Below are 24,878 nucleotides of genomic sequence, written 5' to 3' on the forward strand. Positions count from 1 at the left end.
ATAAGACTTCCTTTTGTGTGTGTGTATGCTTTGAAAAAGAGTGAATTGTTGGGAATGCCATTTCCAGGAGAAACACAGGGCATCTTTGGCATTCAGCTTCCTCTGTGCTGCCTGAATAAAATAAGGAGGACAGAAAGCATTCACATCAACCTGTCTGAACACTATCTTGGTCTCTCCATGTGCTATAAGGTGCATTGGCTACAGAGAGAACGGAGCTGAGGCACGAAACCTGCTGTTTCTGTAACACAGAACTGACACGTGGCTCTTTTTGGGGTCAGTATACACCAGTGTAACCTACAGCAGTTTGAGGCAGTGGTAATTACAACAGAAGTGGGGAACAGTTATTGACACATATGATGAGTAATGAGTACAAAACGCCATATAAATTGAGTCCAAGGGGAATTGCTTTAAAATCATTGAACTTAAATAAATGGGAACAGAGAAAGGAAGCGTTGCCAGCTGGCAAAAAGAATGGCCAAATGCAGTGGAAGCTTTATCTTCACGTTGGTTGTGTCAACATGCTCCAGTGGTGAGCTATGAGTTGTCCTTGAGAAAATAGTGCGTGCCTATACAAAACAACATCAAAAAGGGCAATTTAAATCAAGGCAACTGCCAGACAATTGAAACAGCTTGTTTAAAGGATATTTTACAAGGCTGATTTGGAACTTGCAGCCTGATTATTGTTGGAAGGAGGATGTGATTTGTAACCACAAATCTGGTTATCTTTAAAGAGCTGCATGAGGTGTTAGCTTTTTTCACGGGTTACATCACCTAACGGCAGCCATTTCCTGGCAATATGTCAATATTATACAAGAGTTTTTGAAAGCACTCTAAAAACATTTGATTTGGCTGCATCCCTTCTGGTGCTGGGGTGAAACAGCTGTGTGTCAGATGCACTGGATTGGAGAGTTGGGCCCATGAACTCTCGTCCTGCCGACTGAGGCACTCAAGCATTTGTCGCCACAGTGGTGTGCCTGACTTTAGTGGTTTCCGTTCTCCATCAGTCCATCCAAATGTGAGCAGTGCTTGTTTGTCATTACCATGGCTTGCAAGAGCAAGAAGATACGAAAAATGTGCAGTTGCCTGCCACCAGCATTGATTGCTCCTGGCTTGTACCAGGAATAGCGTAGCCAGCAGGAGCAGGGAGGTGATTATCCCCCTGTATTCTGCTCTGGTGAGGCCACACCTCGAGTGCTGTGTTCAGTTTTGGGCCCTGCTCTACCAGAAGGACATTGAGGCCTTGGAGTATGTCTAGTGAAGGGCTACGAAGCTGGTGAAGGGCCTGGAGCACAAGTCCTGTGAAGAGCAGCTGAGGGAATGGAGGTTGTTTAGGCTGGAGAAGAGAAGGCTCAAGGGGAAACCTTATTGCGCTCTACAACCACCTGAAAGGAAGCTGTGGGGAGCTGGGGATCGGCCTCTTCTCACAGATAACTAGTGATAGGACAAGAGGGAATGGCCTCAAGTGGCACCAGGAGAGGTTCAGGTTGGGAATGAAGAGACATTTCTGTCAGAAAGAGCAGTTGGGCACTGGGACGGGTTGCCCAGGGAGGTGGTGGCGTCACCATCCCTGGGGGTGTTCAAGGAAAGGTTGGACGTGGTGCTTGGGGACATGGTTTAGCGGGTGACACTGGTGGTAGAGGTGCGGTTGGACCAGACGGTCCTGGCGGTCCTTCCCACCCTTCCCACTCCGACACGCCGTGAGGCGAGGGGCTCCCTCCGCCATTCCCCACGCCGCCACGTCGCACCGGGGCCACCGTCCCCACAGCGTGGCCGCCCCTCGGCTGCTCCTCCCCCGCCGCGGGTGCGAGCATTGTGGGGGAAAGGGGCCGGCGGCATCCACGTCTGCGAGGAGGAGGAAGAGGAGGAGGAGGAGGAGGAGGAGGAGCGGAGCCTTCCCCTGGCGGCCGTGTGCGCGCTGTGCCCCGCTTCCCCCCCACCCCTCGCCACCCTCCATGGCGGGGCCGGCGGCGCGGCGGGGCCCGGGCTGCGGCTCGCTGCTGCTGCTGCTGCCGGCGCTGCTGGTGAGCTGGGCGGCCTGCCAGGCTCCGCCGGTGCCCGGCGCCGCCGCCGAGCCGCCCTGGGACGGGGCCGATGTCAGCGTTGAGCGGCGCTTCGTGCCCGAGCGCTGCCCGCGGGCGGTGCGGCGGGGGGACTTCGTGCGCTACCACTACCTGGGCGCCTTCCCCGACGGCACCCGCTTCGACTCCAGGTGCGAGGGGCGCCGGGGACGGGACGGAGCCGGGGACGGGGACGGGAACAAGCGAGGCAGGTGTCCGAGGGGCGGCTGGGGCCGGAGAGACGGGCCCGAGCCACCAGGCAGCGGGGCGGGGAGCCCCGGAGGTCGCCACCGTGGTGGTGTCGAGGCTTGTTGCTGCTGGAGGGAAGGAGACCGCCGGGGGGTCCGGGCAGGATGGAGAACAGGAGACTGCATCCTGACACCGAGATACCGAGCCCAGCGCTGTCCTGCCTCGTGCCTTTTGCTGCGACCCGTCACGGAGCCACTGCATGCAGCGATACCTGCCCACTTCCTACTGCCACGTCCCGTCACCGAACGCCTTCGTGCAGCGCCATCCTGCCCCTTTCCTGCTGCTACGTCCTGTAATGGAGCTGCCCGCTTCCTTCCACGCCTCCCCTGTGGCCTTTCGAGGCTCAAACCTACCACACTGCAACAAACGAGTAGTCTTTACCCGAAATGAAAGAGTCCTTCAGCAGTTCTTACTAAGGAGTAGTTGTCTATGTTGCCTGTAAATGAGCGTGACCTGTCTGCAGTGGAATGTCCTGCTGCCTTCCTCCTGTTATTTTGGGGTCAGGAAGCCCAAACAGTGGGATCGGGAGATTGTGAGGGATGCTGGCACTGCTCACTGCTTGTTTGTTTTCTCGTTCACTGCCGCTGATCAAAGTGTTGCTTGCGAAGGGAAAGCAAACTAGATTTTCCGTAATCCTGATAATCTTTCATGCACTGCAAGGGAAATCTCCAGTCTTAGGGAAATAGCTGTCCACAGAGTAAAGCCAGCGCTTCCCTTTGGGCTGGCCCAGCTGCTGCGTGCCGGTAGCACCACTTCAGCAGCGCAGCTCCACACCAAGAGCAGGGCACCGTGGCTGGTGGCTCCGCTGGCATTGGTGCTGTCCCAGGGAAGAAGCCCGGTAAGGACAGAGCACTCCTTGGCAGCCCACAGTCTTGGAAAATCAGCCTTGGGTGCAGAACGGAGGAGGCAGAAAGGCAGCGTGCTCACTGCTCATTTAAAAAATATGTGACAGTCTGGAAACCGGCCCCATGTGCAGAAATGTGTTTCTGATTTGTACAAGCGTGCACTGAGCCACCCTCACTGGTGTGCTGAGTTGTGCCAGCAAAGTTCTGCACTGGGGCAGGACACCTGACGGGGCTTGGGTTTAATTCTGCACCCCTGGTAATTAGGCTGTGAATTATTTGGGTAGGGAATGGGCTGTGCAGAGCTGTACGTTTGTCACTTCGGGTCCTCTAAATGTCAGTGCTGCCAACTAGATGATAACGATGGCAGTCCAATCTAACCTGAGTACTTGCATGGCCATCTTCGTTTCAAAAGGCTGTAAAAATCAGCTGTGGCCAGCTTGTAACTTTTTTCCTAGATGGCAGCTCATGTTGACAGACGTTTTTGTTATTCTGTACCTGTGGGACTCTTTTTGGACTGATGACAGTGGTCTGTTGTTTTAGGAGCTACTGGAAAATTTGGAGTTCTTGTGTTCTGGAGGTCAACTGAAGGAATCTTTTGGAATATTTGTCTTAAATTCTTTATCACTTACAGCATGCAAGTTAAAGATGTTCAATTTATACCTGAAATCAGCCTATTAGAAAACCCATTTTTTACCAGTTGTATTTGTTACTTGCTTTTTAAGTTTATGAAGGTGCTTCCCAGCATCAGTGTAGTTGAACACTGCTGTGAAACTGGCCTTGAAAACACTTCAGGCATTGAAGTGAGGGCAGGTTTACTCTGTTTCTTCTTCGACTGCTGAAAGTGTTCTTGAGGCTTAAACTTTCCTTTCTCTACAGGTAGTTCCAAGCAGAAAGTAGTAATGCTGCTCTTCTTGTTAACGGGCTGCTTACAAAGTCTTACTGATCACAGCTGTTTCACGTAATTAACTAACGTCCTTCTTCATTAATTTCTTTTTATCAGTGTGTATTTTTTTATTTCCATAGCCACAAAATCATTTGAATTTCGAAGTCTGAATCTTATTGCCTATGCATCTGCTGTTAATGTGGTAAATTCTGCTAATAGGAACGAATTGTGCTCAGCTTTAAGGAATCTGCAAAGTCAGTTGGTCAAAGCCTCAGGGTCCATTCACTGCTTTGTTCAGTTCTATGCTTAGCATCAACAATTTTTTAAAATTTAGGTTTATTTTTAGAAAAAAAAAAAGAGTACTTTTTTGTTTTATGATCATCCCAGACGTAGTGCCAAGCTTTGTCAATTGCTACAAAATTCCACTTTTGAGGGTTTTGTAGAATGTTATTAATCTTAACATCTTGATTATGTTTTTATATGCACAGCAGAATTTTTCAGCAGCTTATTTAAATATTTTCCATCCTTGCCTGGGGGCGGGAATACTGGTGCAACAGAAAGTGACTGCTGTGTATAGAGGGTTGTCTATTTTAAGGAAAATGTTTTCCAGAAGAAAATCATAGAGTAAACAGAGAGATCCCTCAGTGAAATATTTGAGGGATTTGGAGGCTCTGGGACTGTTAGGAGGCTCAGTGTGTTGTGGAAATGATGTGCACAGTCTTGGAAGTAAAGTTTGACATCATTTCCCTAGTGATATCTAGCCACTGGCTGCTTTCCAGAGTGTTTCAGCAGGCAGAGGCAGAAGCCTTTTCTTTTTTTTTTCTTCAGTGTTGCCTTTTATCAGAAAAAAGTCCTTTACATTGTAACAAGAATTTGAGAAAGTGGAAGCAGTGAAAGCTTAGAAATAGGCAGCTTCTGAAATGCATCCTGACTTATGTTTATACATTTTTCTGGGCAATGAGTAGCAGCAGTAACTCAGGTACAGCAGAGCGGGGTCATTGTGTGGCTTGAGGCAGTCAGAGGAACCGCTTATGCCAACGCTGGTGTTATGTTGTGTTAGCACTGCTGCTTTCAGTGCTCTGTAGAAAACTTTCATTAGCATTTACGAATGGTTTATTTTACCTTTCAAATGGGTTATCGAAGTAGAAGATTGTTTGATTGGATATGCTGGTTTTTGATCTGGCAAACCTGCTGTTTAAAGCACGCCTCTATTTTTTGGTGTTTAGCTAAGTCTTAGTGAAATGAGAGCTGGAAATGTAGAGGAGAAAGTAGTTAACAAGTTGGCAAATCTCACAGCTGTGACTCACAAAGGCACCTTTTCCCTTTCCTCTTCTTGCATAAATTAAGCGTAAATTAACCACGTGTAGTTAAGGGCTGTGGATGTCTGCAGGATGGATCCCTGTTGCGCACCACTACATCACATTTTGGGTATATGGTGGGCAGTGGACCGGAGGAGGGCTGGCTTGGAGTTTCAGAAACACTTGGATTCAACCATTCCCCTGGCAGCTGCCTTTGGATAGAGTTATGCTAACAGGGCAGGGAGGAGATGGAGTACAGTTAAGCTCTCAATAGCAGAAGCCATAAATCAATAAATGAGCCACTAACCTTTCTGCTTGCTTCTCCCTCCTTAGCTATGACAGGGGATCCACGTTCAACGTGTTTGTGGGGAAAGGCCAGCTCATTGCTGGGATGGACAAAGCCCTGGTTGGCATGTGCGTGAACGAGCGGCGGTTCGTGAAAATTCCCCCCAAGCTCGCCTATGGGAACGAAGGCGTGTGTAAGTACAGCACCAGGCACCTGAATAGCTCCTTGTGCGGGTGACTGATGGACATACAGAGGGTTATAAACACAAAAAGGATGGAGTCGTATCCCGTGAATTGCTTTAGGGAATACACAGATTGGTTCACTTATTGCTGATGTCCGATAGAGCAAAGGAAGCAAACTCCCTTGTGTTGTTTTGCTTTTCAGCTGGTGTGATACCCCCCAATGCCGTGCTCCATTTTGATGTGCTTCTGATCGATCTGTGGAATTCGGAGGACGAAGTGCAGGTTCAGACTTACTTCAAACCCGAGAAGTGCACTCGGACAGTGCAGGTGTCTGACTTCGTGCGATACCATTACAATGGGACATTCTTAGATGGGACCCTCTTTGATTCGAGGTGCGCAGCTGAGCTGTGTGTGTGCTTGTCTATTTTAGCAGGTGTCTGATTCACCTGAAACTGTCTTTTCCTCTCCCCTCTACAGTTATGGCAATTAGTGCTAATTGACCAGAAACAGACAATTTTTGGAGGAAATTAAAGCTAGCATCATATAAAAATCAGTAATTTATTCAGACATTATGAGACAGCAGTACTGACTCAAACCAATAAGTTATTTCTAGGTGGGTATTAGCAGCCCAGGTCTATTTTTTTAGTAGTATTTCATTCCCTGTATTTGTATTACTGTCTATAATTAGTCAGCTAATAGTTTTTGTAACCACTGCAGCGCAGCTATTCAATTCAGATACAAGCTTTATAAATTAAGCAGGCAGAGTTCTTAGAGACATTGAGCTATTAACACTTTAATATTGAGATATTAAGTTTATAGCCTGTGTATTTCATTGAAGTTCTGTGGAAAATAATGCTTTAATAACAGCTGCCATTATGTTTGTGAGTGATGTTATTAAAACCCATGTAAGGTTTCTGAAATAGCTAAGCACTCTGGAAAATGCTACTCAGCAAGACCTTGGCAAATCAATGAACCCATATGTTGGGAGCAGCAAGTTGTGACATATCTTGTGCATAGTATGTGACTTTTGAGGATTATTGTTGTTCCTGCCTATGGCTTTACATTGCTTTTTTTGCTTGTTTTTAGCCATAATCGGATGAGAACTTACGATACCTATGTGGGAATTGGATGGCTGATTCCTGGTATGGACCAGGGTCTCTTGGGAATGTGTGTGGGAGAGAAGCGCATCATCACAATACCACCCTTCCTGGCATATGGAGAAGAAGGAGATGGTAAAAATTACTCCTTTTTTATCCAGTACATCCAAATTCTAAAACAAACCTGACCCTTGTGTGTTTTAAATTCTTGGGCAACATTACTGCCAATTTCAGACAAATGGACCAAGAGAGGAAAGAGATGTTACAACTACTGGAAAGAGAGGTTAAAAATGTATTATGGATGGGATGTGACTGATCATAAAATACCTTTTTAAAAATAATATGAGCACTAAGTTGCTTAGTTGACATATTGTTGAAAAAAATAAAATGTAGTTTCATTCAGAGAGTATCACCTGTGGTTAATAATGTCTCCAAAAAGTGGAAGTCACGTGACTGTATAATTCTTCCTGTGACTGCCATGGAGACCTGAAAACTTATATATAAAATTTAGTTCTACTTTTGTTCCTTTTTTTGCAAAGAATGCCCCAGTAATGGCTACAAGATGGGTTAGTAGTCATATGAGACTGCCTTCAGGTCTCATATAGAGGTTCCCATGTTAAATGAGGGGGTAGTTACGTATAGTTTGGAATTCTTCCTTGCTTAAATTCTTGCTCTGCTCTAATGTTTAAGGATGTCTTGATTATGTACGAAGTTTCACATCCCTTCATTACCATTTATTGTGATAAATCCACAAAGCTTTGTTACCTACAGAGGTGGTTGTTTTAAAAATTTGACAAGTTCTTGAGCTCATTGGTTCTCAGACAAAGCAATCCATATGATAATTTGTGTGTCAATGGAGAAGTATTTCTTCACTAAGGTACTTAATTTACCCTTCTTCAGCTTCTATCATGTGGTCTCTGGTTTTGGACAGGATAGGAAGAGCAGATATACAACATTTGTATACTGATGGATGTTTTATGTACTTTAATGAATGTGTTGGTAAACTAAACCTTGCAGCTCAGGTGGACCTGGTGTACATTGACTAAGGTGGGCGTTACTGAAGAGGCTTGTTTTTGATGAGGTAATGGCATCACAATAGGCACAGAATGAAATAATTGAATGGGAGAATTAAATGACAAACCCACACGTAAAATAACTGACTAGAAAGAGATTACACTAATTTGTTTTTCTTTTAGTTTGTTCAGCAAAAATGTTTAAGCTTTTTTTAGAACATGGTCTGTTGTAACCAGCTTCTGCTCTGACACTCTTGTAGGTAAGGAGATCCCTGGCCAAGCTTCACTAGTCTTCGATGTGGTTTTGCTAGATCTCCATAACCCCAAGGACGGTATTACTATTGAGAACCAGCAGGTACCTGAATCTTGTGAGCGGAGAAGCCAAACAGGAGACTTCCTCCGATACCATTACAATGGCACACTTTTGGATGGCACGTTGTTTGATTCCAGGTAACCAAACTGTTCAGTACTGCAGATGCCATTTCTAGTTTGTCTTGTCTGTCTGGTTCATAATATACCTAAATATAATTCTTTGCTACTCCTTTTTTGTGAGTGGAGCTGGCGTCTTCTCTTAATAAAAAATTTACAAATCTTTTCAATACGGGAAGGAAGGTAAAGGCCTATTTTGTTTTTTGACAGTGTCAGAGTCGCCATCTAGGGGTCATGATCCACCCGATGAAGCTGTCTATGCTTTAGATGTGTGCTTGAATAGTCTTTGCCCCGTTGTTTATCTGCCAAATAGGTGAAACTACTGAAGGGACAGAACATAAATACGATTCCCATTTTACATCCTGAGAATTGTGGGTCACAATTCAGCAACAGGGTTTCTGTGATAAAGGAAGAAGGTTCACTGTCACTTCATATTCAAAGTGCTCTGGTACATTAGCGCCATGTGCAGAATTATATGAGGAATAATGCCATTGTAGCTTTCTGACATTTTTTTTTTTTGCTTTTCAGTGAGAAATACTTTACTACACCTGCTTTCAGAAAAGCTGTTATGAGTAGCTAACAAGAATTGGAAATGAGACACTGTAAAATGTTTTGCAAACTAAACTCAAAGCAGATTGTTTCATACTTCTACAGCTGCTTGAAGGTCAGGATCAGTTTGCAAACATCAGCTGAATAGTATGCCATGTGTAAAACTTTCTGTGAGGAGGAGTCAGGGAATTGTATCTCAAATAATTGAACTGAGGTGCAGGAAGGTTCATGGTCAACCTTGATCTCCCCATTCAGTTGCCCAGCTTCGTGGGAGGGTAGAAAGCAGGAGGCCAGCCATCAGTGCAGATCTTAACTTACAGCTTATAAAAAATGTAAGTGAAGCACTTCTGGCTTATCCACAGTGCACCTGGACAGAATGTTTCTGTTTTTGAGAAGCAAATGGATGTTGTCTTTTCTGTTGTGATTAAAAAATTCTTGAAAGTGACACGGTTGTATTTATATTAGGGTTGTTGTCAGTAAACAGTAATAAATGCTTTGTGGACAGTAGCCTCTTCATCATCCTAAAGAGCTGACGGTTGTTATGAGGTTTATTCCTTAGAGTGTCATGTCCCGGCTTCCTGCAGAATTTCCAAGAAAGGCCCGTGTCTAACAAGCCTGTGAAGAAATAGAGCAGCTAACAATAGTTATTGAAAGCCTTGGAGCTGACCAAGAAAAAAAAATGTCACTACTACAGGGAGCATGCCAAAAGCACAGCTAATGGCTGGGGTCAAGAGCTCTAATAATCTTTTCTTTCATTTCTTTCTCTGCAATATTTAGCTGCAGAACAGATCCTGGGAAGCTCAGCCAGGGCTGTCTGGACTTAGACCAGTTCAGCAAGCCTCTGAATTAACTAAGGTTCAGTGCTGGTGTCATTCATTCCAAGAGCTACCTTGTAAAGATGAATTAAAACCTTACCTTGTAAAGATGAATTAAAACCTTTCTGCCTTCCTTTCTTTGTGCTGTACCTTCATGTAACATGCCTTGAAGAAAGGCAGAAGGCAGACACATCCTTCTAATAAACGTCATCTGTTGTTGTAGGCTTGTTTTATTCTTACCATAGGTGTTGAAGCAGATCCTTCAACCAACGTTTTAAGTGATTGACATGGTTAAGAAGGGAGGGATAGTGTTGATACTGGTTTGTAGTCATGACTCATTTTAATGATCTGCATCCCAGTAGAGCTTATTTATCCCACCTCCAGCTTGTAGCAGTTCAGCTACATAGCTGTGGTTGCAAAATGAGATAGGCGTCTCACAAAAATTAACCTAAACTATATCTAGGTGATAAGCACTTATTAAAATAGAGCTAGGGCAGGGGAAAATTTAAAGGAGAAAACTGATTTTGTCAGCTGCTTAAACTCAACAGAAATCATGCTGTAATAAAGTGCAGAAATAGGTGAGATTGTTTTGTCAGTATGAAGTAGAAATGCATTTGCAAATAAGCTGTTCCCTAGCAAGAGTCCAGAATTGGTTGGTAAATGATGCATATGCATCACGGACTGATGAAACGTGGTGGCCTAGATTCATCGAACATAGTGATTGCATTGTGTCTCTCTGGTGACAGTTAATGATCATGTGCTTGACCTTAACTGGTTTAGGAATTGTGTTGCAAGATTGCAAACTTCTGTACTTTCTGGAGCACCACTGCTAAAAAGAAAATATTTTTCCACAGCTACTCACGAAATCGTACATATGACACCTATGTCGGGAAGGGTTACGTGATCGCTGGGATGGATGAAGGTTTGCTAGGTGTGTGCACTGGTGAGAAGAGAAGAATAATAATTCCTCCTCATCTTGGGTATGGAGAAGAAGGAAGAGGTGAGGTTGACTTTTCATTCAAGACTCCAGCAATTAATGATGTTTCCTTTGCTGTTCAGTGCAGTTGTATGTAGTTAAAATACATAATGTATTTGCTCCACTTTTTTGGCATTTGAAAGGCCTATGAATTAGTTCATTATTTTGTGGGCACACAACTAACAGGATTATACCCAGAATGTGCAAAATTATTTTAATTAGCTAATAGGCAAGACAATAGGACTGCAGGACAGTTTCTCATGTAATTGGTGACCTGAAATCATTTGGATAATTAGTATTTCAGGCAGACTGGTACTTGATGACCTGAAATCATTTGGATAATCAGTGTTGCAGACGGACTGGTACTTGGATGCCAGGAACTCTGCGGTGTGGCATTCCTTCCTGTGTGTCTTAACAAGTGCTGTATGCTAAAGGAATTTATTGTGTTAAGTTTTCTTCCCCGTTCCTTCCACAGCCACAGGTTTTGTGGACTCCTAAGCCGCCTCTGTAAACAGTGGATGCATGTAACAGCAAAGTGTCTGTGTATGTATAACATACAATTAAAATTCCTTTGGGAAGACTCATTAATACCTAAAAAGATTGCAATGAGTGGTTGAAATACGGTAACACTTCTAGCCAATCACAGTTTTGTGGCTGGTGTTTCCAAAGGTACCTCCGGGGTTGTTATTTGGAAAAAGTGACTTAGAAGAGAAGCCTCTCTTCTGTGGATGCAAATTCTGTGCTGTTGATTTGGGAATTAAGACTTCTCTACCAACAAAACCCATTGCTGTATTTGGATGTGTCTGGCATTGCTGGTAATGCAATTGCACATTATCCTGGGAAGTGGGGGGAAGAAGTTGCTTGCTATCAGGACATATTAGGAACATGTAACTTTTAATACACAATGGCATTCGTTGAAGCACGAGAAGAGCTAAAGAATTCTGACAATCGATAATGAATTGGTACGTGAAACAAAAGCCAGTCATTTAGGGTGGTCACAGGAAATACATGCTTATTGCTTCATTTCTGCCTAATTCTCCAATTCAGAATAATGGAATTTTTTCCTCCACTATGGAACTGAGTGCATGTTCAATGCTTTTCCACTAGTTCTCTGTCCTACACTGGATGCAGCTTGCAGCAGTTCCATATAGCAGAGATGTAGTCCTTTAGTTCTGAAAAAGAAGAGCAAGATGATTCAGTAGAGGACATAGTGGGAATTTATATTCCTACTGGGTACAGTATGTGGTCATCGTAAGCCCTTTTGGGTACCATTTCTTTTTCTACTTGTCCTAATTTGCTTCCTGTTTAGGAAAGATTCCAGGATCTGCAGTGCTGGTCTTTGACATACACGTGGTTGACTTCCACAACCCCTCAGACTCGGTCAGCATTACTGTCAACTACAAACCTTCCAACTGCACTGTGTTGAGTAAGAAAGGAGATTACCTGAAGTATCACTACAACGCTTCACTCCTGGATGGTACTTTGCTAGACTCAACGTAAGTCTGTTATGTGTTAAAGAAAATGTCCCCTGCAGCTGTGAAGGCAGAATGAATAGCATGCAAAGCAGGCTGGAAGAGAAAAAAAAAAAAAAACAAAAAAAAAAACAGAGCATTTATTTAGAATGTGATTTTCTTTTTATGTCTGTCTGTCTGTCTAAGATGTGTAGTAGGAAGAGGAAAAGAAAGACCGCTTCTCTTAGAGAGAGAACCAGAAACAAAGAGGTTGTAGGAATGTGTTGGAAAAGAACATAAACACTACAAGCAGAGTGATGAAACAGGTTGTCTGCGTGGCATTTTGTTCAAATGGGCTAATTCAGGAATCTGGGCAGTCATAACAGACCGACACACAGGGCCCTGTGAATGAACTAATTATGTTCAGTTTCATGGGTAGGATTTGCAGCCTGCTGATGCAGTGCTCCTGAGAGAGCTCTGAGAAGCACTCAGTGTGGTCTTGCTAAAGCCAGCTTGAGTGCGTTGTACAGTAAGTGGTCGCCATCAGGCAACCCACACATGGGCGCTGATTTCCCTGTCCTGTCCTGTTGCAATAAGTGGCAGCATGGAGAAATAATCAGGTTGGTTATGCCTGTGATGATAATGTTCCTCTTCCTCCTTTCTGTTGACAGTAGGTTTATGAGGAAGTCAGAGACTGCTCTGGTCTGTCTCATATCCAACTAAAGCAAATCCACAGCACTGATTGCTGCAGCTACAAGAATACTTTTGCTAGCTTGTTTTTCTGCTTTCATATTTTGCATAGCATTAGTCATCTAACTAATATTTTATTTATGGAATGGCAGTTGGAGAAAGCTATTTTTAAACAGGTTATAATTAATATAGGAAGCAGCTAGATTTTCACAGCGCACACAATAGCTTGCAGAACTGAAAAGCTGGCTTACGTTGAAGCACATGATGTTATGCTGTAGTCAGGTATGTATACAAGTAATGCGTTCAGCTTCAAAACACCTTTTATATGGCAGAAATGCTCAATTCTCATTTTGTAGAAGGAACCAAGGGATACTGAGGCTGTCTTATCGAAAGCAGTTTAGAGAGCACCAAAGATAATGAATCCTGTACGTCTAATTTTCAGGCTGGTTTCCTATCCACTGAATTGTTTTCTTTGCAAATAATACTCTGTTGTACAGGCACGTCCTGCAGTGGTACAGCCAAGCCAAATAACCAATGACAGGAGGCTGACAGAAGAAAAGGTCCTGCTGTTGTGGTGCATACCACATACTGAGTCTTAACATAGCACTGTTCTTTTAGAGTCACAAATATGCTTAACTTCTGGATTTTTAACTTTTGATAATTTATAATTTTAGAAATGAGCTACCAGCAGCAAGGTATCATTCAAAAAATAACATGGTTAAGTAGCAGTGATATTCTTCCCAGCTGTCGTGATAATTCACTCATCATAGTGAATGATTAACATTAAAGGAATGGCTGATCCATGTGAATGCATCCAAATCCTCATAGGTTTGTAGTTCTGGGACATCTGGAGTTTTTAGATCTGCTAAAAATCCCAACTTGGTTGAGTTGAAAATACTTGAAATGCAAAAGCTCTTGTTTAGACATAAACTGCTTTGGGGATTTAATTGGCATGATTAATGATTCTAAGTGGATTTCATCCAAGTAACATATAATTAATACAAGATGACTTGTCAACAGTAGGGACACTTCTGTTTGGTGTTGTCTGTATCCTGCTACCTTGAGAACAACTTCAGGTAACTGCTTGGTAGAACATTGGGCATGAAGTTGATTCTGGTTGATTCTGGGCAATGACAGAACGCTAACTAGAACTGCTACTTATGTGGTAATTTTGAGCAACAGAAACTCTCTGTAGTATGTTGAGTTTGTTTTTTTTTTACTCTTTCAGACACAGTCTAGGCAAGACCTACAATATAGTCCTGGGATCTGGACAGGTGGTGGTGGGGATGGACATGGGCCTTCAAGATATGTGTGTCGGAGAACGACGCACCGTCGTTATTCCACCTCACCTTGGGTATGGGGAAGATGGAGTGGGTAAGTAAGTTCAGGAACTTGCTGCACATCCACTTAGCATCTCTGGAGCAGCTGACGTGCATGTATGCAGGTTGTGTTATTTGCTGTGCATTAGAATATAAGGCGAGGATCTCTTATCTGATTGAATATTATTTTTAGAGCTTGTTCATTTCATTATTTTAGACAGTCCTCCCATTCCCCAGTGCAATGAACATACTGTCTGTGTTGCATTTTAAGTCATATTACTGCTGTGGCCAGTGTAAAGACTTACCCAGTACAAAAGGGAACACATGCCCCAGTGATGCCATGTTGTCAAAGCGGAAAGCTCCAGGCACTCTGGTGTTGCAGAGGGATGTAAACACTGTTCTTGATAGTAGGGAATGGGGTGCTCACTCGTGGACACACAGTATGTTATGCAGGAAACAAAACTGAATGGAACGGTTCAGCACTAATGTGTTGGAAAATTCAGGGAACACTCAAAATTTATAAACTACATTTTTCTGTTTACCAGTGCAGTTGAAACCCCAGCAATAGTACATTCAAGACAGCTTGGGAATCCCTGTTTCAGAGTGTTGAAGCTTATCAATTTTTAATGACAAGGGTAACAGTAATTAAAAAGAACAATATAAAAGTGACAAGAACTTTCATATCCCAGTATATATAGTTGTTGTTGGCCTTCTGAGTTAAAGACTGGAGGGGAAGGAGTCTATCGTGAGATCACCAAAATCAATAAGCTCAGGTTTAATATGGAAATGGTTGCATAAGTTGTAAGCTTCAATACCCCCAGAGCAGTTTGTATTTGACAAAGACTGTCAGACATCACACATCAAATGTAATGGAGAATTAATTTGTGAAAAGAGATAAAAAGCAATTTCACTTGTACCTGGTTTCCAAAATAATTATGAAGAAAAATTATGAGCATTAGGAATATGCAGCATTTTACACCGTTGTACAAAAACACATGATTATAAATAATAAATTGAAAATCATCATAAAATGGGAAAAAACGTTATGTCAAAAAAAAACATTATGAATATACCAGTGATAGGTATTTGGGATCATACAACTTGCAGTTGATATCCATGGTGTGAAACATTACATGATTGTTATTGGTTTGGTATATACACACAAATCTGAAGACTTTGATTGTTTCTTTGCTGCTGGACAGAAGTTAGAGGTGACCTCTATTCAACTTTTTCAAGTATAAATTAAACTCCTTCTGTGGTTTCATTGAAGTAATATACCCAGCAGTTACAATACCGCTGAGTCTGTCAGTACCACCTGGATATACAGTGTATTGTCAAGATAAAGGAAAATTAATTAATTCACACAGTTTTTGCTTTACAAGTTAAAAAAAAAAAAAAAAAAGATGCAGTTTCATTATGAACTCTTCCTTTATGTTATGTTCACCTCTGCTGAAGGGAACAGAAAGGTTTGGTGGGCTTGGAATCCCAGGGCCTGGGGATCATAGTAGAGAAACAGCCATTGGAGCTGGAAGAGAAATATTATTTTGGACTTAAAGAAAATGTACTCTTCAATGTAAGAAAGGATAAATACAATAGAATCATAGAATTTCTCTTTGCCGTTTTTTGTGACAGAAGGAGAAGTGCCTGGTAGTGCCGTGTTAGTTTTTGATATTGAACTGCTGGAGCTGGTGTCTGGCTTGCCTGAAGGATACATGTTTGTATGGAACGGTGAAGTGTCTCCCAATCTGTTTGAAGAAATAGACCAGAATCACGATGGAGAGGTTCTTTTAGAGGAGGTAAGCTAAGTGAAAACACTTCCAGTGGTTTTCTCCTTATTGCCATCACCAAGGTAGTCAGGTATTGAAGAATTCAGTCTGTCTTTGCTTTGCTTCACTTGTCTTTTTTCACATGTTGGTGGTTGTCAAGGTAACAGGAAGCCAGAGTCTGTTAAAATACATTTAATTAGCATTAGAGAGAGAAGTGGAAAGAAAAAAATACAAGAATGGCCATACTACTTAAGAGTATGTTTACTGTTGTGGTCTCCTGCTGTGGTCAACAGCAGATCTGCAGGGAACAGGCGTAAGAGGCAAAGTTAGTGTTCAGTGATCCTTCACTGCATCAGCCTTCACAGGGTCTGCTGGTGGGAGGTTTATGGTGTATCCAGGAGCTTTCTGTTCCCTTCTGGAACCTCCACAGGTGGATTGTGTGCTGTGTGAACGAGTCCTTCCCCCTCCTTGCTTGTGCCACGAGTCTCTGGTGTAAGAATGCCACTGGGTGCCCTAATGGAAACTCACTTCCCTTTGCCACACCACCTTGCATTATATAAATCTCTGTGAGGTTTTCCTCTGTGTTTTCTCTTAACTGAGGAAGTCTCTCTCTATATATATTTAATTTTATTTTTTATTATTCTCTTCAGTCTTCTTTGTCGCATTTCTGTCTTTATGTTTTGTGTCCTTCCCTGTTGGAGCAGTGCTGCATGCAGCACTCGTGGCGCAGGCTGTGACCTGTGAAATAGCATGAGATGACTTTTCAGTATTTTAACAAACCGTTGGGGTTAAATCAAAACTTATTTCTCCTCTTCCTGGCATTCTCTTCCACCTTTTTATTTTCCTTCTTTCTCCATCTTCTCTCCCTTGTATTTATTTCCATTTCTGCCTTTGCAGCGGAGAAAATAGTTTATCAGTCCAGAGAACAAATGAGGTGGGATGTTGATATCCGTATAGCTAGTGAGGAGGGGAAGGAGGAGCCAGGGCGATGAGAGAGGGCGCTTGGCCTAAAAAGTGTAAATGAATGTGAAAAATATCTCTCATTGCTGAAGCTTATTTAAGAAGTAGCACCGTAGATTACAGCAGTTGGAAGAACTGTGTTTGATTGTGGGCTTTCTGTTTCTGGTAAGCCATCAGCATGACTTCTGTCAGACGTAGTCTAATCACCTTGAGTAACATCATCATACGTATCAGGAAAAGGATTTTTAGGGAAAACTAACTTTGCAATCTGGCAACCTTTTCATCCCTCGTCCCCCCATCAAAGTTATGGGAATTGAATGAAAGGCATAATGCCTGAAGCTACTTTAGCAAGTCTGATGGTATGCTGATGCTTCCAGTTGCATTCCTGTGTTTCATTTTTTTTTGTTGTGTGTTACTTCTTCTAAGACGCAGGTAGCGGCCTGTATTATGATGTGAATTTCTTGTATCAGCATGCAGAATTACCCTCCCTCTTTCCATATACATCTGATCCTAAGTCACTCAACTTATCTACCCTAAATTATGAAAAAAATATCACCCTAAATTACGAGAAATCAATTTTCTTATTATGGGTCCAGAACCCACTGGAATAAATGAGGAACGTCCTGTCGAGCTCCACATAGTGTGATTTAACCTCATGTGTCTGTGCTAATTAGCCTAAATTAAGTTGTAATAATTCTCTCTTCAGTTCTAAATGTCTGTTGCGTTGTGAGCTGATTTCTCCTTCTTTCCCTTGCAGTTTTCAGAATACATTCAAGCTCAAGTTGATTCCGGCAAAGGAAAACTAGCTCCTGGTTTTGATTTTGAAAAAATTGTTAAAAATATGTTCACCAATCAGGACCGAGATGGAAATGGTAAAGTTACTGCTGAAGAATTCAAGTTGAAAGACCAGGAGGCCAAAGAGGAACATGATGAACTGTAAAGCTATGAAGAGCAAAGAGCACTGAGCTGACCTACTCCTAGGATGCGTGTACTGGAAAGGGTTTAAGCAAGCATGTTTCTGAAAGGTTAGCACTCAGCCTGTGTGTGCCCATGCACATATGCTGGGTAGACTGTTAAAACAGGAAGAGATTTTCAGTTGGAATTGTCAGGTGTATTTAAAAATAAAAAGCAGTGGTAAGTGCCTTAAGACAGGATGCATGAACTGGTAGAGAGTGTACTGCCAGACACGGCATCATGAAGCATGTGGTCTGTTTTTGTACTAAAGATCAGAAGTCATCATTGAACACTACGCAGTCACTTGGATGGGTGGCAGGGAGAAAACTACAGAGTGCTTTTAAAAGAGTTTTAAGAAACCTTCTGTATCTGAAGTATTTCTGCAGCAGAACAAATCAGAAAATATCCCCCATGAAAATAACCTGTCAAAATTGTCAGCAGTTGATCCCAGTTCCTTTCAGAAGGCATGAGCACTCTTTCCAGTAATGGAAATTTTTGAGGAATATTTGCCAGCAGGAACCCTTGATTTACAAATAGCAGAATGTGTAAATGATAGCCATGCCATTGCAAAATTACCATAAGCTGTGAATTAAACAGGCCTGGAATTGTAACCATGTATGCGTTGGATTTTTACTTTATGAAATGAGTTTGCTACCATCTGTATATATTCAATTAGTAACCTTGACTCTTGCTGGCCTGTTAAAACAGTGTTTTTTTAGATCAGTGATTCCCAAACCTTTATAGTTGCTACCTTATTTATAGTTTTCTTAGACTTTACATATTAATATTACAGGGTCCAAATACTGTCATAAATACTGGATACAATTGATTTTACATTGGGCTTCTGTCTCCTATTTTGGGAATTGTTAGACTAAGGAGCTACTTGGAGCTTATGCAGCAAAGCAGTCTGGCATGGTGAACAAACAAAAAGACAGTGATAAAATCAAGAAGCAGACCCAGCTGTTTACACCTGCGAATGTTCTGGCATATCCCTTAATACAAAATGAGTCCTGGGAGTGCTGTTTCGATTACGTGAACTCTTGATAAAATCACCCATTAAATCTATAAATGTAGCAAGCTGTTTAATAGAAAAATATGCTAAATAGACATGTTTCTGTAAAGCTGTATGTTCCCCCCTCAGTACACTACATGTAAAGAGCACAAATATGCATAGAGCAACACTGTCAAAGACAAGTAGAAAGGGAGTTGTGTTTCCTTATACGCTTTGTGTCTAGTTTCTTGCTTTCCTTCATCTGTACATGTGGGTTGTAAACTCCCTGAGATGCTCTTTAAAAACTGATACTTCAGCTGAGTGAAAACATTTTGTACTGGTTTTTAATACAGTTGTTATAGAAAATGCAGAAAACTATTTTTTGGGTTTGATACCATTAAGTGTTGGATAACTGATCTTTTTGTTAAATAAAATGTTGATCAATTACATTTTCTTCTTGGCATTTTGATGGGTGGGAAACAGAGTAGAAGCGTATACCCTTCATGCAGCATTTTTCTTGTGCACACAAGTCCTTTTATGTTCAAATCACTATTAACCTTTGAGAAAAAAATAAAACATTTTAAATTAAAATTATTTGATTCAAAACAATTGAAAATAATAAATCACAAGAAGAGTTTGGTTTTGTGCTTCACACAAGTGAAGTTAAATCAGTTCTTCATCCTTACAGGGACTTCCCTAAATTAACCATCCCGTACTGCCAGCATCACTTTTGAGAGCTGGGCAGGTGATCTTTCTCTAGGCTGGGGACTCTTGAGTTTCTCATCTAATGAAGTTGGCTTACATACATGAGGAACAACAACGCTTCATTCCTCAGGCTTGTGAAAGCAAATTCACTGCACTTTGTATCCAAGGTTTGATGTTTTCACTTCTATAGCTCCAGAACCACATGTATTGCACGTAAAATGCTGGAAGCCTGATCTGCGTTGGAACTAGCATCAGCCCTTAATACAACATGAAAACACTGTGGAAATCAGCGGATGGCAATGGAAATCCAAGTATTTATTACCTCCTTAGAAATGTTGACATCTTGTGAAAGCAGATTTCTTGGAAGACTTGAATAAAATGCTCCCCTTCATTTAAATCTGAAGTAGGCTGCTCACTTGTTGCTGTAGCTCAGATGTATTGCTTCTGCACGTTTATGGAGCTGATGGGGCTGGAAGCAAGTTCTGATTGCTGCTAGAAGCAGTTCCCAACAATGTGGAAATAACCTCTCATTCTGTTCTCATACATACCCTGAACAGACAAGCATCTGTTCTGAGTGTGAAAAATTGTTTTACTGCAGAAAATCTTAGTGACTGGGTCTTTCTGCATTAGAGGATCATTGCAGATGCTTCCTTGGAGGTGATCTGAAGTGTTCCTAATGAACCAGGACAGCAGATCCGTCCTGCAGGGCAGACAGAGTACAAAGAGCAGCACTACACAGAAGTAGTCAGCTGGTAATCCCTAAAGTTGCTGCACTGGTTTTCTTCAGAAACACTCAGCAGTGATGGTGTAACAGGTCTGACTTCACTGCCTCTGGGTAGGGCAAATCTGAGGAGAGAAATTCTCATTCCATTGTTTCTTAGGCTTTCATAAACATGGTTTGTGATCTGCCTCAATAATGTTTTTTTTGTCAAGAGGAGTTTTTTTTGTTAACATCCCTCTCCACACAACAATCCCACCAAGGCTGGAGGCTGCCATTTCAGAAATTAGAATACAGCTTTGGGGAGAAATGAGGATAAATGGACAAACTTACTGCAAAATAATTATACCACATATTTACTTGCCTAAATAAAGCCAACATAAGGTAGGACCACCTGGTTGCATTAGGCTAAACTGCATAAAATCCAGAAATTATGATTATTTCCATAAACCCTCTGAAGCCTTTCTGTTAGCAGCTGTTGGCGCCCACCTTAAGGGCAAGCTTAGAACCATTTTCCTTGTCAGGAAATAGTTTTACTTAAGCTAAATGCCTCTACCCCTGGCTCTCAGTGTGTGGTGGCCCTTCAAAAGCACAGGTACATCAGCATGGACCTTTCCTGGTCCCTCGCCCTGCAGCACTGGCCTTTGGGTTTTGTTGCCTCCTGCCCTTGATGTGCTGCAGCTTGGGCTGGAGTCCCAAATGGGAGTCCTATTCTTTTCTGCAGAGAAAAAAAAACTTTCAGATCTTGAGAGACCCGTGGGAACTTGAAGATACCAAGAGAGGGATAGAAGCACTCATCATGCAGCTGGTGGAGTACAACCAGCAAGTTGCCACCAACAGATCCTGGAAGTAAGGAGGGCTGGCTGGGAAGTTAAATTGTGCTGGTGTTGACTTGGAGAATTTAAAACAGCCCCTAGCTCCATCAATAAATAAATCCCTCTACATTACCATCTTGGTAGAGGGGGTGACCTGTGATAGATAAAGAAAAACTAAGAAAGGAAATATTTTCTACCTCAAAAATATATAATTATTTTTAAATGGTAAGTAACTAGATACTTCATAATGTACCTAACAAAGATAACTGATCTTGGAAAAATAGATAACGCTTTAAACATCATTAGTAACTGGACGAAAATGGTCTTGTTTAGCTAAAGTGAGACTCTCCAGAAGATAGGCTGCTGCTGTTCCCCTCTTAGAACAGCCAGGTGCTATTCTCAGAGCCTGGCAGCTGGCTCCTATTAGGCAGCTTGTGGATGAGAAGAAGCTGTCTGCAATCAAGGCTGATAATTACCTACTGGATTGTAGCAGGAAGAGGAAAGAAATACAAGTGTGTACCCAGAAAAATCTAGGTTTTCATAAATATTTTTTTCCTGCTGTCATTTGACAGAGATATTTTCTGCATTATAACTACATGTTTTAAGTATATTCACAAATTAAATCAGAATTTTGCATTTATTGAACTCAAATGTTGTACTTTTCTGTGTGAATAAGCATTCAGTTTTTCTTTAAGTTGAAAAAATGCATCTTTAGTTGTAAGGTCATCATTGTTACATAAGTTAGTGTAAGGTTTTTGGCTCAGTTCAGGACTATTAGTGTGTGTTTGACAGTAAGAGGACATTTGAGCTGGCTGCAACACCACTGAGAAACGTTTTTAGCTAGGTAAAGATCCCAGACACTTGACCTTGGACATCTGCTACAGACAGAACAGATATTGAGGTATGGAAGGAAAAATTAAGTTGTAAATTCACTCAACACTGTTGGTGGTTCTTGCTTTAAGCTTTAGAAATGTGCTTTTGGTTATGGGAAAATGGTTTCGGAAATGCATGATACCTTCCTTTACAAATTGAATCATAAATGAAGTGTATGATTAGGGCTGTAAAACATCTTTGGTTAGAAAATTGATTTAGAAAGACATGCTGTGAACAGTAGGCCTGCTGGAGAAGGATTGATTAACTTGTAGGTGCTGTGTTAATTTTATTTGCAGTAAATGCAATGCGCTGTTTGCTCATGTTTTTGGAGAGGTGGCTGATAGTATCAATTCTTGCTTTTTGCCAACATACCAGGGACAAAAAGTTGGGATTTTGAAAATGTGAAGGGTGTACCTAAAAATGCATCTTATGCTTTCTCTTAATTACCATGTAGCTAGCAGCAGAACATAAGATGAAGAAAGGATATTGGTAGTCTGTCCAGCAGTATGTAGGTTCTTAAAATGAGACCTCCTGGTTCAGGATGAGAATGTAAACAACTTTTTTTTTTTTCTTCCTTCCCCTAGAAAGCTGTACACGTGGCATTTCAAGTAGATTATTTGGCTTGCAGACACCCTTTCCCTGGGAGATGGGCTCTGCCAGAGAGCTCTGTTGCATCAACAAGCCTCAGATGCTCTTACGTCCCAGCAAGAAGCTGGGCAGGCTCAGTGCTCCTCTGGCAGACCCTTAACACAGAATCAGAGACTGGTATCACCTTGTGATAGGAAAAGAAAGTGTGCTGAAAATACTAACTTACCTGCCTACTTACGGAAGGGTGGTGAAAATCCTTTTCTCTTAAGTGACTGTCATTGTGGACTGAGTGCTTGGTGAATGACAGACAGCTCATTGTCCGTCTGCTTGGAGGTGAGAGTGGTGAGTCTTGCTTGACGTCATGCTTGAGAGATGGTTGCCGGATCCAAAATCCTTTCCTGAGGCAGAGCTTTCAGTTACCTGCATGGATACTGAAAACAATCAAGTGCTTTGCCAAAACCATCTGGTGCTTCTAATACTGCCTAGGCTCTAGCAGGCTTATACTAATGTGAGTAACTTGAACTAAGATGTAGTTGGAGATCCGCTGTGGTAATTGGTTTTAAAGCCTAATGCTCTTATTTTTATTGTGGCTGGATTCTCATCAGGCTGAAGGAGTGATGGTTTGCTTCCCCTGGGGTTGGGTGAGGTTGAGGTGAGGGATGAATGAGTTCATATGAAATCTTGAGACAAGTTGGACATGAATGTAGGACAGTCCTGCCTCTCAGAAACATGACACAAAGAAACTTCACTGATAGCTGGATTACCAGAGTGATCCTGTGCCAGTGCGTGTTGCTGACTCATCTAATGCCGTGGAGCTGTGGCTATCTATCGGCTCCTTTTACATACTCCACATTTTTAACTGTTATCTGTGTTCCAAAGGTAACTTGCCTGTAAATGGAAAAACTTGTCCCAGTGTAAACTATTGGAGTAATGCCTGGTAATTAGCCCCTTGCACCTGGAGACTGGTTGAGTAAGCAGTGCATCCAAACACCTCGGCGTTTTTCAGGAGGCCTTTGCCTTTTGGACTTCTACTTGGCAGCTATGACAAAAAACCCATCCAGCATGATAACTTGTTTTTAAAAACAACACCCAAACAGAGAAATACCAAAAACCTGCCCCCCCCTCTGATGTTAGCTCAGCTAATATATAAATCGAGTGCCTAAATAATATAAATATGGGTGCCTAAACCCGAACCCAATACATGGACCGTTGCAGAAATTGTCTGCTGACCTTTCCTGTAGATGCTGTGGCATTCCCTAAAAGTCCGGCGATGCCCAGGGTACTGCAGATAGCACTGCTGAGCAGGCACCTCAGGCTGAGGTCCTGGGGGATTCATACATAGCATCACCCTGCTCTTCTTGCCTGGAGTGCTGAAGTTGTAGCGCTGGCAGAAGATGACAGCACAGAAGGATGCTTTCTTCCTTCAAGTTTGGCATGAGACCATCCTGCCTTTCTCTCTGGCCTGGGTGAATGGGCTGGGGAGGGAGAGGCCACATGGACTGTGTGTGAAGCTTGGTTTGATGGCACATCCAAGCAGGAGAGGAAAGGGAGAAAATGCAAACCATTGTGCAGTGAGGAATGTCCTTCGATCCCTGCTGTGTGTTAGGGGTGCCTGCAGGCCTGTCCTGTCCCAATATTGTTGATGTCTTACAGTAGACTTCCTCCTGTTCTTCTGTAACTACTTGCACAAAGCTGCTCTGTGCCAGGCTGCTCCAAGGCACTCTGCTACACCCCAAACTGCCGCCCTGGCCTGTGCCTTCCTCCACCCCATGCAGCTGCAGCAGCTCCCCTGCTCAGCCTCACTTCTGCAAGTCATTCTCACCTTCAGCTCTCCCTGCACTGTATCTCCCACCTGGGCAGTCTTTGCTCCTGTCAGTACCATCAGCTGCAGCACCTGTTGCTGCTGGGCTCTCGGCCTTGTGTGTATGGGAGAGAGCAGTGGCTCTGCTGATGCTGCAGCTGTTGCTGCTGCTTTCAAGCCCTCCCTGTTGCCTGGCTCTGGCTGATGGGCTCCTGGCAGGCCAAGGCTGAGGCAGCTGCTCCTGTCTCCTGGTGTCACTGGCACCGCCAGGGCGCTTTCAGCTCTCCCAGTCTGCTGCTGCCTTAGTCGTGACTCAAGTGGAAGGCAGCCAAGACCCTATCCTCTCTTCAGGCATCTTCTGGTTTAAATGTTTTTCTGCCCAAATAGATGGCTTCTAAGGCTCCTGCTTTTGGGGATGCAGCTGCCCCTAGCGTCAGGAGGAGGGAACAACATGACTGTAGATTGTATACAAGGAGTCCTGTGTAATTGAGGACATCATGTGAGATGTGATTATGAAAGAACGCTCACGCTACTTCGGATTGTGTATCAAGACTCTGCCATCCATTCA

General features: G+C 42.8%; 1 protein-coding gene across 1 annotated transcript; it reads left to right on the plus strand.

Moving 5' to 3' along the window:
- The first annotated feature begins 1,937 nt into the window (after positions 1 to 1,937).
- FKBP9 (FKBP prolyl isomerase 9) lies at positions 1,938 to 19,259 on the plus strand. The gene is made up of 10 exons (XM_032181788.1): positions 1,938 to 2,209; positions 5,666 to 5,811; positions 6,003 to 6,192; positions 6,887 to 7,032; positions 8,171 to 8,360; positions 10,558 to 10,703; positions 11,989 to 12,175; positions 14,049 to 14,194; positions 15,772 to 15,935; positions 17,623 to 19,259. Exons 1-10 carry the CDS (start codon positions 1,953 to 1,955, stop codon positions 17,803 to 17,805), a joined length of 1,755 nt encoding a protein of 584 aa, XP_032037679.1. The 5' UTR covers positions 1,938 to 1,952; the 3' UTR covers positions 17,806 to 19,259.
- Positions 19,260 to 24,878: the final 5,619 nt, after the last annotated feature.

The sequence above is a fragment of the Aythya fuligula genome, chromosome 2 (genome assembly GCF_009819795.1).
Source record: "Aythya fuligula isolate bAytFul2 chromosome 2, bAytFul2.pri, whole genome shotgun sequence".
NCBI lineage: Eukaryota > Metazoa > Chordata > Aves > Anseriformes > Anatidae > Aythya > Aythya fuligula.